The sequence below is a fragment of the Electrona antarctica genome, assembly GCF_951216825.1.
Source record: "Electrona antarctica genome assembly, chromosome: 12".
In the NCBI taxonomy this organism is placed as follows: Eukaryota; Metazoa; Chordata; class Actinopteri; order Myctophiformes; family Myctophidae; genus Electrona; species Electrona antarctica.
The window spans coordinates 49,907,228-49,925,233 of NC_136793.1; the positions used below are offsets into that span (position 1 = coordinate 49,907,228).

At 43.9% G+C, this 18,006-nt stretch overlaps 1 protein-coding gene across 1 annotated transcript in view; it reads left to right on the forward strand.

The window, feature by feature from the left end:
* stxbp1b (syntaxin binding protein 1b) overlaps positions 1-18,006 on the forward strand; it is a gene marked incomplete at its 5' end in the record, with an annotated part of 49,760 nt that overhangs the window by 15,985 nt on the left and 15,769 nt on the right. Inside the window, 7 exon segments of the mRNA XM_079517377.1 lie at positions 3,537-3,685; positions 5,397-5,481; positions 8,781-8,911; positions 9,753-9,860; positions 10,976-11,036; positions 11,414-11,479; positions 17,636-17,716. Coding sequence (XP_079373503.1) covers positions 3,537-3,685; positions 5,397-5,481; positions 8,781-8,911; positions 9,753-9,860; positions 10,976-11,036; positions 11,414-11,479; positions 17,636-17,716 — 681 coding nt within the window.

Genomic DNA, 18,006 nt, shown 5'->3' on the forward strand with positions numbered 1-18,006 from the left:
TACAGTACAGAAAGAAAGCTCACATCAGAATATTAATCCATGTCATAATCATAATAATAAAAAATAATAACACAACACTAATAACTATATCAACAGTACAGACAACAGTACAGTACAGTACATCACAATATTAATCCATGTAATAATAATAATAATAATAAATAAGAACACAACACTAATAACAGTACAGAGAACAGTACAGTACAGTACACATGAGTACAGTACAGTATACTGTTCCTGCGCCTTGCCATGCTCTCTTTCAATCATCATAATAATAATAAATAATAACACTACACTAATAACCATAATATCAACAATACAGAGAACAGCACAGTACACATGAGTACAGTACAGTACAGAAAGAAAGCTCACATCAGAATATTAATCCATCTACTAATAATAATAATAATAAATAATAACACAACACTAATAACTATAATATCAACAGTACAGAGAACAGTACAGTACAGTACATCAGAATATTAATCCATGTAATAATAATAATAATAATAATAAACAATAACACTAATACAACAGTACAGAGAACAGTACAGTACAGTACACATGAGTACAGTACAGTACAAAGACTTAAAGTACAGCACAGTACAGTACAGTATACTGTTCCTGCGCCTTGCCATGCTCTCTTTCATACGCAAATACACAAAACCAAACAGGGCCACTCAGCCAGCTTGGCAACTTTGCGCTTTCCAAGCAAATGCATAAATGAAAACATCATGGGTTGCCATTGCCTTCTTCCCATTTGCGACGCATCGCATGGCGCGAGGATGAGCGGGCCGAAGGCCCGCGAAATTCTAGTATACATACATTCATGAATCCACTTGCTGTCAGTATTGAGCAAACTTTTTAGACGTCATGACAAATGTGATGATACTTAAAGCAAAAGGAAAGTTTGACATTTCTGACATGTTTGCCTGCCATAAGATGTTAATGGTAGGGTCACAAGAAACCCCTATAAAACAAATTGCTCAATACTGACAGCCGGTCAGCAAGTGAATCTATGTATATAGACAATAGATAGATAATATTTTAGGCCAATAAAAAATACTATACCAAATTTCCCACCCGTCCACCTCGGCTGCCGGACTATTTCTCACATTGACAACAATGGACTGGAATGCCGTATACTGCAGGGGTTCTCAACCCGTGGGTCGCGACCCCTCGGGGGGTCGCCAAATTATTTTGGGGGGTCCCCAAATTATTAAAAAAAAAAAAAAAAAAAAAAAAACTTTTTTAAAATTTTATTTTCACGATTTCTCAAAAATAGCAGACCTACAAGCTCATACCGCGCCACTCGGTGGCGCGCTATGAGCTTGTAGATCTGCTATTTTTCAATAGCTAAATTATAACATAATGCTTAAAACACCAAAAGGGGTTCCCGCCCAAAATGGTTTAAGGTTATTGTAGCAGTCAATTTATATTGGGGGTCGGGAGGGGGCGGGGCGGGGGTCCCGAGACATTGCCAAAGCATTTCCGGGGGTCCCCGGCCAAAAACGTTGAGAACCCCTGCCGTATACTGTACATGTTTGTTTGTTTGTAACCTTTATTTCAGGGGAATCCAATTGAGACCAGGGTCTCTTTTTCAACGGCGCCCTGTATACAAATTTTATACATTTACATTTTACATACATGACATGGACACACACAGTACAACAAATATAATACACAAGCACATACACACAGAAACAAAACCTTGTAACCACATGTTACAGAAAGCAGGTGCATATGCCTTCCTCTAGTGTGAGGTCAGTTAAGAGTCTCTTAAAAGTAGTAAACAAAACAAAAACATTCAACTTCAATTTGTTTTGACAACCATTCCATAAATGTGTGGAGCATACACCCTGAAGGCAGTATCTCCCAATTTAGTAGTAGTTTTTGGTACCTTCAATAAAAGCATATCTTGTGATCTAGTACCATAAGCTGATGTATTGAGATCTAGCAGTTTTGTTAAATACAGAGGTAGTTTACCAATTAAAGCTTTATACGTGAACAGGGTAGCATGTTGTTTCCTTCTAAGAGCCAGAGAAGACCATTCTACTGAGGTATATAATGCACAGTGATGTGTTCTGAAATAGGAAAAGCGTATGTATTTTTGTGATGGGGACATCCCTATCTGTCACCGAGCAGGGCTGAGAGACAGTGGGAGGCGGAGGACTGCTGACTGTGGGTTCTCACCCTGATGGAATGTTCCAGATCGGCTTTAGTTTCCAATCCTCAACTGTTGTCCTCTAGATTTAATCCTGAGGTTGGGGAGGGGGGGGGGGGGGGGGATGCACCCACCCCTCCCTCTAATCCTGTGTACGCCATTGGCTGATTGAAGCGATGCCAGTGTCGTAGCCAATGGGAGATGAATGTGTTGTAACGGGAAGCAATGAGATTGTTGTCATGTGATGGAGACAATAACAGATGGGCCCATTTCCGTCTGTGTGTGTGTGTGTGTGTGTGTGTGTGTGTGTGTGTGTGTGCGCGTGTGTGTGTGTGTGTGTGTGTGGTGTAGTGGTCTCTGGAGAAGTATAGTCTAATTTTGAGGTTTGTTATTCGCCTCAAATGTTGTGCGTTAGGGAGAGATGGAAAGAGCAATTGCCTCACATTTGTCACTAAAAACCAGTGGCTTTGTGTTACTGTCACATTTTGCAAGTTAACACCCGCAAACTATAACACTGTGACAGCTATTTTTAAGTGTGTGTGTGTGTGTGTGTGTGTGTGTGTGTGTGTGTGTGTGTGTGTGTGTGTGTGTGTGTGTGTGTGTGTGTGTGTGTGTGTGTGTGTGTGTGTGTGTGTGTGCGCGCGTGCGTGCGTGCGTGCGTGCGTGCGTGCGCGTGTGTGAATGTGTGTGCCACTGTGGAGCGAGGAAAGATACAGCATGTCTTGCAAATGCATATTTGTGACAACAATAGAGCTGATTGCTGCGCACGTCTGCAGACTCTGCACACTAGAAGTGAGCACACATACTGTACGTAATACCAAATACCGTCCCACACCAAACATCTTCAGTAGTCTGAAAAAGTAGAAACATTGTTTTACCTTCGCACATGTTCGGTGTGTGTGTGCGTGCGTGCGTGCACATTTGTGTGTGATGATTTCTTGTGTTTGTTTATTGCACATACCATACAGATGCATGCTGTGCCATGGTTTTATTTCCATTCATTAGATAGACCTCGTGTCTATATCTTCTCATGTGGAATAGCCCGATGGGCACGGAGGATGCGTGTATTTAAAACTACAGAATAGGCTTCAATACCTATACGGCAGTTGACCAACAAATCACCCGTGGCTCCCAGCAATGCGTTGCCGGTTACAAATCACCCGGGCCGTCGGCTTCCGCGTGCGGTTAGGGTTTGGGGTATAGGGTGTCGGTCGGACTCATGACTGTTGGTATGTCTAACCTAACGCACACCCCATCATTTTTGCCTTTGCATACGCCTGTAAGGTCGTCGAGGCAGGTGCAAGTGCTGCGGCAAGTGCTGCGAAACGTGCACTACCGGTGGCTCTCTTGACCGTCTCGCCTTCCCTTCCAGGTGTTCTCCCTGGACAGAGTGGATGCCTTCCAGGACTTCTACAGCCCTTTCAAGGCCGACGTGAAGAACAACATGTTGGAGCGCTGCGCCGAGCAGATCGCCACCTTATGTGCCAGCCTGAAGGAGTACCCCGGAGTCCGATACAGAGCGTAAGAGACAGTATAGAGTCAGTCGCTCATTGTGAAAACACGACTCCTCTGTAGTAGCGCACTACAAGGGCAGAACTACACTACCCACAACCCCTCTGTAGTACCCCGGAGTCCGATACAGAGCGTAAGAGACAGTATAGATCACTATTCCCTTCGCTCTGTTGAGAACAGTCACTCATTGTGAAAACACGACTCCTCTGTAGTAGCGCACTACCAGAGCAGAACTACACTACCCACCACAACCCCTCTGTAGTAGCGCACTACCACAGCAGAACTACACTACCCACCACAACTCCTCTGTAGTAGCGCACTACCACAGCAGAACTACACTACCCACCACAACCCCTCTGTAGTAGCGCACTACCACAGCAGAACTACACTACCCACCACAACCCCTCTGTAGTAGCGCACTACCACAGCAGAACTACACTACCCACCACAACCCCTCTGTAGTAGCGCACTACCAGAGCAGAACTACACTACCCACCACAACCCCTCTGTAGTAGCGCACTACCAGAGCAGAACTACACTACCCACCACAACCCCTCTAGTAGCGCACTACCACAGCAGAACTACACTACCCACCACAACCCCTCTAGTAGCGCACTACCACAGCAGAACTACACTGTCAAATTCCCAGTGTTCATTCAACTCCGAGTGTACAAAATACATTGATACAGTCAATAAAATATATAATATACAACATGCATTTTAAAACCGTTCTTAATATTTAATATCATATTGTTTATGTCCCTCAAACTTATTTTTCTAATGATTGATAAGTTTAATTACTTAAATCCCCACTCTTATATAACCAGTCCATGTCATTTCTGTCTGGCTTCTAAAGCAGTTTTAGCTGCAGACAGTACCACAATCTCCTGATGGGCTGTTGGCAAATTATTTTCTCTGCCGCACCCTCATCCCAGCTACTCCCCCCCCCACATCTTATTTTTTGCCGTTTTTCGCCTTTATTTTATATTTTTATAGAGAGACAGACAGTAGGCTGACAGGAAATGGGGGAGAGAGATGGGGGAGTGACATGCAGTAAAGGCCGAACCCGCGGCACACTGCCAGACTACCGGCCAAGGTGCCTGGACCGCTGAGCCACGGCCCAGGCCCCCCTCCCACATATTTGACTCATAATAACGCCACCCCCCCCCCCCCCACCACCACCAGTCTCCGAAGACGAAATGTCCCCAAATGAGTTGGCCTGTCGTGAGACCGCCGTACGTTAAAACCCAAATATGATGAGAAGGCCTGATTGTTCAACATTGTGTATTTGTGGGGATAGGAGACACGTAGGCCGTAGGGGAGCCAACAAAAAAACTAAAAAATAAATGGAAAAAGTTAAAATTCATGGTGTGTATATACAGTTGGAGGCCATCGATATTGTCCTTTTCTTTTTGCTGAGGTTTGCGTGATCTGCGCAAAACCCCTTTTGGTGTTTTAAACATTATGTTATAATTTAGCTATTGAAAAATAGCAGATCTACAAGCTCATAGCGCGCCACCGAGTGGCGCGCTACGAGCTTGTAGGTCTGCTATTTTTTTAAAATCGTGAAAATATTTATTTCAGAAAACTGGAGGATTTAGAAGGATTTTTTTAAAATGTCAGGCCTAAATGGGTCAAATGATAAGGGACAATATCGGTGGCACCCAACTGTATAGGACCTTTAACTTAAATGTTGTGTTGTGTGTTCTGTGTGGCTCAGGGAGTACAAAGACTGCAGCGTGATGGCCCAGATGCTCCAAGAGAAACTGGACGCTTACAAGGCTGATGACCCGACCCTGGGAGAGGTAAGGCTGATGACCCGACCCTGGGAGAGGTAGGCTGATGACCCGACCCTGGGAGAGGTATAACCATCCCAGAGCTACAGTATTATATTATTACAAGGCTGATGACCCGACCCTGGGAGAGGTAGGCTGATGACCCGACCCTGGGAGAGGTATAACCATCCCAGAGCTACAGTATTATATTATTACAAGGCTGATGACCCGACCCTGGGAGAGGTAGGCTGATGACCCGACCCTTTGAGAGGTAAGGCTGATGACCCGACCCTGGGAGAGGTATAACCATCCCGGAGCTACAGTATTATTATCACCTGTGGTGGAAAGTAACTAAGTACTTTTACTTAAGTACTGTACTTAACCCATTTTGACCTGAGATCAGATTCTAAAAATGTCTTCTACATCCTGACAGTTTTCTGAAAAAGCTATGTTTCTATGTCAGTGGTTCTTCGATTTTTCAAAAATAGCAGACCTACAAGCTCGTAGCGCGCCACATAATGCTAACACCAAACGGGGTTCCCGCCCAAAATGGGTTAAGTACAATTTTGAGGTATTTGTACTTTACTTGAGTATTTCCAATTTCCAGTACTTTTACTTCTACTCCACTACATCTCAGAGACAACATTTGTATACTTTTACTCAACTACAGTTATTTGAAAACTTGAGTTACTAGTTACTTTGGAGATTTTAATTTTGATTAGGAAACATACATTAACCACTTCAACCCTATGCATTTTGGCCATTTGAAAATAGCCGATCTACAAGCTCCCAATCGCAACGCGACACATTGGGAGCTTGTAGATCTGCTAGTTTCAACACACTACACATTTGAACTTGTGAAATGGGACATTCTGCAATATGAGTACTTTTACTTTTAGTACTTTAAGTATATTTTGATGCCGATGCTATTGTACTTTCACTCAAGTACATTTTCAATTCCGTACTTTTACTTTTTTTTACGAAGTAGTTCTAAATTGCAGTATTGGTACTTTTACTTAAGTAAAACAATTGAGTACTTTTTCCACCATTGATTATCTGACTGGCCGGGTGAGATTTGCAGGACATAAGACTTTGATATCAAGTTACTTTGACTCACAGAGTAAACGCGTACTGTATATATGGGTGGAAACAATCCATTACAGCCCCTCGCAGATCTCTATTTTATCTTTACATTTGTGGCTTGCAGAATTTGTTTGTTTTAACCCATTTTGACCTGAGATCAGATTCTACATCCTGACAATTTTCTGAAAAAGCTGTTTCTATGTCAGTCGTTCTTCGATTTTTCTAAAATAGCAGACCTACAAGCTCGTAGCGCGCCACTCGGTGGCGCGCTATGAGCTTGTAGATCTGCTATTTTTCAATAGCTAAAGCATAACATAATGCTAACACCAAAAGGGGTTCCCGCCCAAAATGGGTTGTTAACTATCATGGCTAAATGGCAAAATGAGTTAAAAGGGAAGATGAAAATTGCCTTCCAAATTCTATTATTTTTCTCTGATTGTGGAAACTTTCTGGTGACGTTTGTATTGTCCTATGCGGGAAAACCCTGCCCATCCCATACTGTAAATGGTTCAAATAGTACAGGTCTGACCATAATATACAACTGGGGCGGCGGTGGCTCAGGGGTAGAGTTTCTGGATGGCAACCGCAAGGTCGCCAGTTCGAACCCGGGCTCCCCCAGAGTTAGTGTCGAAGTGTCCTTGAGCAAGACACTAAACCCCTAATTGCTCCTGATGTGCTGGTTGGTGCCTTGCATGGTTTCTGCCGCCATCAGTGTATGAATGTGTGTGTGAATGGGTGAATGTAATGCACAATCTAGTCAATAACCCATTCATTAAGTGTCACATGTGTTGACCACTTCACACAGAGAATAAATGACAGTTTGAAGGATGTCAGGGCTTACACCAGCCTTTGATGGACCTATATTTCAACATGTCTTTACATGAAGCCGTTTTCCCTCCTAAAATGAGCATAACAAATGAGATTCTACAAGCTTAAAGGCTAGGGAAGAAGAAATATTTCCCAAAACTTTTTCAAAAAGAGCATTGTGAGCTTATTCAGTAGATATGCTATTTTCCCTAGCTGTCCTATATTAATGAATTCATTCATTAACACTAATACAGGGAGGTGACACAAGGCAGGTGACAACAAACAAGGCAGATAAGCAAAGCACAGAACACTACAACAAAAGATACAAGGCCTACGGGGGAAAACAACAAACTACCAGAAGAATACAACACTGAAACGGAATATATATAAAAGTCCCCAAACTAATAAACACAAAGTCCGAATGCAGAGGAGCGGCTCAGTGACGGCACCAGACACCTCATGTAATGTGGCACAGTGGCGTGCACAGACATTTAGAGGGGCAGGTGCTCAAGGAAAAAAAAGGGCACCTTGTGCAGCGCGTGGAACCGGCCGGTTGCCTAAATAGTGTGAGATTTATAGATTCTGGGGACTAAATAATATATTAGAAGCTTTTTATTAAGAATTGATCAATGTCACCATGGTCCACATAAAAAATAAAAAATATATATATTATTTTTTAAAGGGCACATTGCCAAAAGGGCAGGGGGTGCTCTAGCACCCCCTAGTGTCTATCTGTGCACGCCACTGATGTGGCACCTATAGGAGCCCCAAGGGCCCATGTGTGCCACAGGCGCACTGTTGCTCCAATCCGGACCAAACTTGGCACACGGACTGTTGAAAATGTTTGGTAAAATAAATACATTTGATATTATCATTGATATATCGAGGTATATGGTCAATAATATTGCTTTGATTTTGCCCATATATATGGATGTTTAGAATCTACAATTACTGTGAAAGTACAGGGTAATATTATGGAAACAAACCACGCTTCCTTTCACAGTATACAGTTCCACCTTTCTTACACGGCAACTTGCAAGGTTTTACAGTTGGAGGCCATCGATATTGTCCTTTTCTTTTTGCTGAGGTTTGCGTGATCTGCGCAAAAGGAGAGTTAACCCATTTTGGGGCGGGAACCCCTTTTGGTGTTTTAAACATGTTATAATTTAGCTATTGAAAAATAGCAGATCTACAAGCTCATAGCGCGCCACCGAGTGGCGCGCTACGAGCTTGTAGGTCTGCTATTTTTGAAAAATCGTGAAAATATTTATTTCAGAAAACTGGAGGATTTAGAAGGATTTTTTTTTAATTTTGAGGTCAGGCCTAAATGGGTCAAATGATAAGGGACAATATCGGTGGCACCCAACTGTACCTGTTAATTCACTGCCAAACGGCACATGAAGTTAAAGGGTCCATGGTGTGTGTTTGTTTGTGTTCAGGGTCCGGACAAATCTCGAACCCAGCTGCTGATCCTGGACCGTGGCTTTGACCCGGTGTCTCCTCTCCTGCACGAACTCACCCTGCAGGCCATGGGCTACGACCTGCTGGGAATAGAGAACGACGTCTACTCGTAACCGTCCCGTTCATGTTCACTACATGTTTTCCTCATTATCTCATTTCTTTTCTATTCCAGTGGTTCCCCAAAGTGGGGTCCGGGGACCCCCAGAGGTCTCTGAGGGAGTTCCAGAGGGTCCCCTGGGGGTCCAGGGACCCCCAGGGGTCTCTGAGGGAGTTCCAGAGGGTCCCCAGCTAAATGATAGTATGGAACCAGGGACCCCCAGGGGTCTCTGAGGGAGTTCCAGAGGGTCCCCAGCTAAATGATAGTATGTAACCAAATGGACCATTACGGGTCTGTAACTCAGAGAGTCTACAAATGGAACCAAATGGACCCTAACGGGTCCATTCGGTTCCATTCGTACACTTTCATAGTTAAATTAACTTTGATTGTACAATATAAATTGGGGTAGCGCGCAGGATTACATTAGATAATTGACACTGGGTGGAAAAAAAATGGGTTTAAGAGCCATGATGCATTGCACACCCAGAATTTCAGATGAACATTCAGTTTACACTCCCTCCGTTCTCTCCACATCTGCCCCCCCCCCCCCCCTGGCTGAACGGTGTACTGCGTGGTGGGCTGCCTCCTCCCCCCCCCCCTGGCTGAACGGTGTACTGCGTGGTGGGCTGCCTCCTCCCCCCCCCTGGCTGAACGGTGTACGTGGTGGGCTGCCTCCTCCCCCCCTGGCTGAACGGTGTACTGCGTGGTGCGCTGCCTCCCCCCCCCCCCCTGGCTGAACGGTGTACTGCGTGGTGGGCTGCCTCCTCCCCCCCCCCCTGGCTGAACGGTGTACTGCGTGGTGGGCTGCCTCCCCCCACCCCCCCTGGCTGAACGGTGTACTGCGTGGTGTCAGGTTCGAGACCAGCGGGATGGGCGAGGTGAGGACCAAGGAGGTTCTGCTGGACGAGGACGATGACCTCTGGCTGAGTCTGAGACACAAGCACATCGCCGAGGTGTCCGCGTGAGTGCACGCACGCACACACACACACACACATATATATTGGCCATATATGGAGCGTGTCACGAGGCGTGACTGACTGACGACCTACGGTCGCAAAAAAACACATCACTGAGGTGTCCGTGTGAGTGCACAGCACGCACGCACGCACGCACGCACGCACGCACGCACGCACACACACACACACACACGTGTGTGTGTGTATGTGTGGCATGTACACATACTGTACCAAAGCGTTGGGAGAGATACACAGACCGATGCAAGGCCACACACACACACACACACACACACACACACACACACACATTGTATTCACACACACACCGCCAACTGTCAGACAACACAAACACAAACACAAAACATGCACAAACAGACGTGCACGTACGCACACACACAGTCACGCAGAGAGAGAGAGAGAGAGAGACAGAGACAGAGAGATGAATCAGTATTCCAGTCATCTTTCTCTCGTAAACCACTTTCCTCTCACCTTGACCACTGTGTATTCTTCACCCTTGGGTTTATACAACAACACTTTTCTCTGTTCTTTGTAGCTTGTTTTTCTGTCTGTGTTGTCCTCCTGGCTGTTTCTCAGTTCAGCTCAGTTAAAACCAAATCATTCCACGTGAATTCAACAGGCTTCATTTTAATACCAGTGATATTCAACAGGCTTTATTTTCAATCACGCTCACAGTCACGATGTCAGCAAAGCATCAAGATAACATATCTACTCTTTAATCTCTTCTCTACATATCTGCCTGTTTTACTCTCTCTCTATCTCTCCTCTGTTGTCTTGATCTCGGCTCAGTTGGCTGTCATGGGAATAGCAAGAGATGACCTTGAAGGGCCACTAATTGCATCTTCATCTCAAAACAGCTCACGTTACCAGGGACCAATGTCTTCGTAGTAGCATTGTTAAACTCTCTCTCCCCTCTCTCTCCCTCTCCCTCTCCCTCTCCCTCTCCCCCTCTCTCTCTCTCTCTCTCTCTCTCTCTCGCTCTCTCTCTCTCTCGCTCTCTCGCTCTCTCTCTCTCTCGCTCTCTCTCTCTCTCTCTCTCTCTCTCTCTCTCTCTCTCTCCCCCCCTCCCCCTCCCCCTCTCTCTCTCTCTCCCCCGACGCAGAGCTGTGACACGCTCTCTGAAAGAGTTCACCACCAGTAAAAAGATGAACACTGGAGAGAAGGTACGTAGAGGACACTCGTCTCTGTTTCCAGACTTCCATCATCCTATCCCTCCTTCTCCTCATCTAGTCCTTCACACGGAGACATCATATTATCGGCTGAAATGTAACCTTCAAGTGCACTGTTCCAGATAAAATCACACAGCGGCCGTTTAATTTTTTTTTTTTTTTAAATTACATTTTAAAATGACTGATTCTGAAGTAATGACAACTACTTTTTGTTTTGTTTTGTAATCGTTAAAAGAAAATGGATATCTCATAGACTCATACATGTACGTGTTTTAGAAATATTAAACTACGCATACGGATAGTCTCCCCAAATGTTGGATTATTAACCAAAATATGTGTTCAACATTCTTTTATATGTATTCTTCTTTTAGACAACAATGAAGGAACTGTCTGCGATGCTCAAGAAGATGCCACAATATCAAAAGGACCTCAGTAAGGTAAAGTGATCAGTTAATGGCCAAGCCAGGCTAGATGATTGCTATTCTATTCCGTGTGTGTGTGTGTGTGTGTGTGTGTGTGTGTGTGTGTGTGTGTGTGTGTGTGTGTGTGTGTGTGTGTGTGTGTGTGTGTGTGTGTGTGTGTGCGCGCGCGTGGGCAGGCTACAAAAGAACACTCGTTCTCGTCTTTAGACCCCAACGCGAGGTGTGTGTAGAGAAATGTACAAAATGAATAATACAAAGAAGTGTCTTCCAAAACAAGAAGGCGCCGCACACACACAGATTCAGGATGACTGGCTTTATTGCACAATGCGTTTCGCTTATGCTTCCTCGGGTCTTTGAGGGGCGCCAACCCCCCGCCAATGCATGGCTTTTGAAATTACGTCATATGGCAGCCAAGTCTATGGACTTTTAGGGCAGTATTATGCGTGTCTTAAGTACCAGGTCTTATTACTTAACTTAAGACCTGGAGGCGTGGTCAATGTTTTTTGGCCACTCAGAATAGCCAAATGGCATTGATCACGCCTCCAGGTCTTAAGTTAAGTAATAAGACCTGGTACTTAAGACATGCATAATACTGCCCTTAATGTCCATAGACATTATGTGGTGTCTCTCCCCCCCCCCCCTGCAGGGCTGGGACACTGTTGTTAAAACCCATTTAGGCCTGACAAATTTTAGAAAAGGTCTTCAAAATCCTGACAGTTTTCTGAAAAACCTTATCTTTCTGTATCAGTGGTGCTCAATATTTCATGTCAAGGAGCCCAAAAACTATATGTAATATGCCTCCGCCCCCCCCATCTGTGAAATAGAAGCAAAGATTTGAGTTAAAATGTCCATAATATATATTCAAAGATTAGAGGCACATTTTTCAAAAATAGCAGACCTACAAGCTCATAGCGCGGCACTCGGTGCCACGCTATGAGCTTGTAGATCTGCTGTTTTTCAATAGCTAGAGTATAACAATGCTTTAAAACACCAAAAGGGGTTCCCGCCCAAAATGGGTTAAGCTCCCAGTATAGTGTAGTTTATTAGGAATACATGTTCAGGAATCAACGTTTCAACCCCTCCGGGTCTTCATCAGGAAATGAATGCGGATTCCTGATGACTTCTTTCTTTCTGTATATTTTTGTCCAGCACTCCTAAACATTTCTTGAGACGTGCGTGCTTCCCGTCTGGATGTTCTCTTAAACATGCATTTCGACCACATGATCTCGTTGCAGGAACCCCTGCATTGTGATTTCTCCTGGATTTAGTGGGTGCGTTCGGAAATGCACCCTGAACGCACTGCGGTGTGCTATCTTGTCGTTCGTTTATTCAGTGCACTCGGTGCGTTGTCGTTCGAAAATCCAGTGCGCTGCGCACCAGGTGTGCCGAGTGCCCGCACTGAGCGACCCTATACCCTGAAGATGGGGTTGTCCGGTGTGAATCGGTGTGATTGCGTCACAGCTGTGGTTGTTCGTAAATAAGGCACACTGAACGCACTCTGTGACGTCACCGCCCACCGCACTCGACAAACTGACCACATTCCCGGTGCGCATTTCCGAACGCACCCAGTATCAAACTCCCAAAATTCACCAGAACACAGGAACTGAATCTACTATATGTTAACAGTTTGACGCCACAACCCGCGGAACCCGCCTTTTAATCAAATATCCTACGCTGCCTGGATTGTTTTATTACCTTTAGATCATACGCTGAAGTATTTTGGCGTTTGATCCGTGAAAATCCGGTCCAGATCCGTTCCTCAGTTTGTTTTTGAACGATCGCACCACCCGCCATCTTGCCAAGCAGAAAGGAGGGGGCTGGGAGGCTGTTGTAGTCAGACAAAACCACCGTCCGCTTGCATTGGACTCAATTTCCCAGAAGCCCTAGCAGCCCAGCATAAGTATCGATTTCCGGTTTCGTCATCATAACATGAAGCTAACTCCCTCTGCTGTGCGTGCAATCACACAGAGATGTTCACTTCAATAATAATTAAAGATGGGTCTTACATAGGGATGGAGCTCGATAACCGATACCTGATAAAACCCGATAACAATTAAGCTTATTGAGTACCCGTTATCGATAATCTTTGGGCTTATCAAGCCTGTTATCGAGCATAGCGGCCCATGTTCAAACAATCATGGCAAGAGGCGATCAAGAAATAAATGTAATCATCCATGCTGGCACAAACATGTCGGTCTAAAAGTGTATCGATACCTGCAGCCAACCAGCGCTGCCAGGGTAAACAAAATAACACTTTTAAGTTGAACAGTTTCTTTAATATTTTATTGGTAAAAAGTCCAATTGCCTGTTAGAAAAGTACTGTATTTGAAGGCCCTAGTAAAAGATACTGGTTCTGTTCAGAATTTATTGTCTTTCCACAAAATAATATAAAATGCTCGATAGTGGGCTCGATAAGAACCCGGCTCGATAAGCCTGATCAATAAGGTGATCGTTATCAATAAAGATTAACGAGCTCCATCCCCCATTGCTTCAGCCATCAAATCAATTTCTATTCTAAAAATGTCTTCTACATCCTGACAGTTTTCTGAAAAAGCTATGTTTCTATGTCAGTCGTTCTTCGATTTTTCAAAAATAGCAGAACTACAAGCTCGTAGCGCGCCACTCGGTGGCACGCTATGAGCTTGTAGATCTGCTATTTTTCAATAGCTAAAGCAAAAGGGGTTCCCGCCCAAAATGGGTTAATAGCTGAAACTAGCTGTGCCCATCATTTTCCAATGCTAGTAAAGCAAGCGTGATAAAAAGTACATCAAACTCACAAGATTCACCAGAACACTAGGAAATTAGTATTACATCTACTTCTGGGAGAAATAACCTCCCGCTTGGGGAGTCCCCCTGCACTCATCCGCCCCAAACATCTCCTGGATTCTCACAGTCCAACGTTGACAACACCTGGTCCCGACTTGAGTCTCTCGACCCATGCAGTGTCTGGGAAACCGGACGAAACCGGACGAAACCGGACGAAACCGGACGTGCAGAGAGTGTTAGAGGGGCAGGGGCTGGAATCCTTTAAGAGGGCACTTTTGGACAAAAAGAGCGAAAATAGCAGATCTACAAGCTCACAACGCGTCGCGCTGCGACGCGCTGAGAGCTTGCAGATCTGCTATTTTCGGGACCCAACGCAGCACTCTTTAGCTAGTGGAGATGCGGTGTAACGACATGGATTTCTAAACAAATTTGTTCCAACGCAAAATGCTACGTTCCAAGTTCAGGAGACTTCCGAAAAAAAAAAAAAAAGCAATTCTCCTGAATGCTGCCTTCTGGTATGTGGCATGGAAAGGAAAGGAGGGGCGTTTGCATTTCTTTCACCATGTAGTAAACGCTGCATTCGTGGTCTGGAAAGGGCAGTTGTTTTATAGACGGGTAAAAAGGGCATGGGGGCTGAAGCAGTGTTTTTTTCGTCGACTAATACTAAAACGAAAAATGTTCGTCGACTACCTTTTTTCACTGAGGAAAACTAAAACTAAGCTATGATGACTAAAACTAAGACTAAATGTATTGACAATTTCGTCAACTAGTCTAAAATGTTAAGAAGGGACTAGTGGACAAGAGATCCAGTATAAGTCCTTTTACACTTGCTGAAAATAGCCGATCTAAAAGCTCACAACGCGCCGCGCCGAGTCGCGTTGTGAGCTTGTAGATCGGCTATTTTCAGCAAGTGTAAAATCAGTCATTACGACGGCATGAAGGCCCGCCAAAATACATTTTAGTCGACTAAATCAACTGTAGATTTAGTCGACTCAAATCTTATGACATTTAGGGCCCTATTAAGCAAGACGAAAAACCCATGCGGTAATACAGATTTCGCCCTCGCTCTGCGCCTTTTCGTATTATGGAAGCCGTGGTGAGCGCTCACTCATATGGAATACCACGTTCCTGCATAATTTAGCATTGGGGGAGTGTCCATATGTTAATTATTTTCGCTTTGCGCTAATTTGCTATTAAGCCCCTTGACCTAAAAACACTCAGCGCATACCGATTCCGCCTGGGTCTGACCACGTCTTAAAAGCAAAAAGCACTGTTTGATTTTACACTTGAGCGGCTCTGGAGTGCTGCTGGAGTGTTGCCATGTCTGCTGTTTATTATAAGCGGCTTCTTTTTCTGCAAAGTTGCTTGTAAATATTGGTAGTTGTGGTTGCTTTTCTTGTTTCTAAAGTGCTTATTTGGGCTTTTCTCCTAATGTTGTTTAAACCAGTGATCCTCACACAGCGACATTCCCATGTCAAGGACCCCCAGATGAATGCATTTGCCCAACTAAGCCAGTGACCCCCATGACAGATTTGTGTTTTTAAATGTTTCAATAACATTTTTCAAAAATATTCTTATTGTCACTTTTTTCAAAGATTACTTTTGAAAATAGCAGATCTACCAGCTCACAATGCATCACATTCATTCATTAAAACAATGAACTCTGACTGCAGGGGGATATATATTTATAATGATCATTATAACAATGTGCAAGAAAATATGTAAAAAGAAGGAAGAACTTTATATTTGTGGACAATCAAAATATGCTGGAAATTTTAATGTGGTGTCATTAAAAGGAATCTTGATATGGCAGACTCACTATCTAGAAAATAAAAACATGGCACTTCATTTAAAATAGGTTGTAGACCCCTGTTATATGCGATTCTTTTGGGAGTATGTTTATAGACCTATTTACTTGTTTCTATGAGACATGGCAACAGCGAGTTTTCTGGCTTTCTCGTTGAGATTATAAAGGGTCATATATCGCTCATTTCTAAACCTTTTTTAAAAATTAAAACATCTCCATAATCACTGGGAAGTTTGCTTTCATACGCTGTATCACACCCGACTCAATTCTTCTTCAATAAAATGCTACGAGCGAAGACCATAACATTGGGGCCGAAGCAATACGCATGGCGCACGTATGGCATTTCAACTCATTCCTTCGTCGTGACTCGAATGAAATAAAATAAAATAAACGTTATTTTACTGGTGTTTTTCAATAGAAACAAATAAAGAGCGTGTGTGCAACAGTCAGTGCATATACGTGCATGCACTATAGGCTATATTTCCTCCTTGTCGGGATGGTGAGCTGAGCTCTTCACAGCCCGTTTGTCTTTCATATTATTCTTATAATATTTGATATTATAAACACTCATGGTTCTCTCATTTCTCAGCCGTTTTTTTAAATGTAAAAATCCCCACATTCCTTAGGAATCTTGCTTTCATTCGCTGTATGGTATATGGTTCTATTCTTATCGAATTAAACAATATCAAACGAACTTGTATGTTCGGGGGTTAGACGATTCTGGGAACATTACGCATGGATTGCCAATTTGCCAGCCAATGCTGCGTATCTACTCGCAGTTCCATTCCGATCTAAAAGGTGCCATTTCAAAGGCTTAGTTATTCATTTATGAATCAAATGAACTAGAATAAAGATTTTTACAGCTGTTTTTCATGCTTAGAACAGAAACAAATGAAGTGATGATGTGCGTATATCTCCCTCCCTTAGCATATGGCTGCGCCGCTGTAATGACTTTCCAATGAACACTGCAAGTTACTTAACAAAATAGAGACATAGGCCTACAAGCTATGCACATCATGGCTGTGACAGCTTGCGGATCTGTTCTTTTGAGGCATAAAGGTGACAGCATGCAGTGCAATAGGAATAATTAACCCAAATGTGACAAAGTCATGTCATGTCTATGGTGCCAGTCTGCAGAAATGTAATACCACTTGCCGAAAAGGGCGCATCATCAGCTGGTGTCGTAAAGAGAATAGTACGGACATGTTCATTGGGTAAGCCTCAAAACTCCCTTAAACACTCCCATGACTAATTCAAGGCCGATTTGCTCACACCACGGGGTGTCGAAAGCGCTTCTTACCTGTCCCATAATTGTAATATGACATTGCACCCGCCCCCACGTCTTAAAAACTGTAAAATTATATGTAATTAGATTCCACTTGCTTAATAGGGCCCTTAGTCGACTAAAACTAGACTAACACTAAAACATTCCAGGTGACTAAAATGTGACTAAAAAACTAAATGAAAACTATTCAAGAGACTATGACTAAAACTATAAAAACTACAAAAACAACACTGGGCTGAAGCCCCCCTTTGATGTCTGTGTGCGCAGTTGCGCGCGTCCCTGGAAACAGTGTCTCTCCTCTGTTTGGTTCCAGTATTCAACGCACCTCCACCTGGCAGAGGACTGCATGAACCGATACCAGGGATCTGTGGACAAGCTGTGTCGCGTAGAGCAGGTGAGTAAGGGGGGGGGGGGAAGTACTCGCATGTTTTATATGCTTAACCCATTTTGACCTGAGGACGATTCTACAAAATGTCTTCTAAATCATGACAGTTTTCTGAAAAACCCATGTTTCTATTCTATACGAGTGGTTCTCAAACATTTTCATGTCACGGACTCCCAAACATTATATATGTATATGGCCGCTGACCCCCATCTGAAAATATGTTGTTCCAGGGACCCCCCCCCCCCCCCCCCAGAAGCACATATTTGAGTTAAAAATGTTCGCTCTGAAAGAATATATAT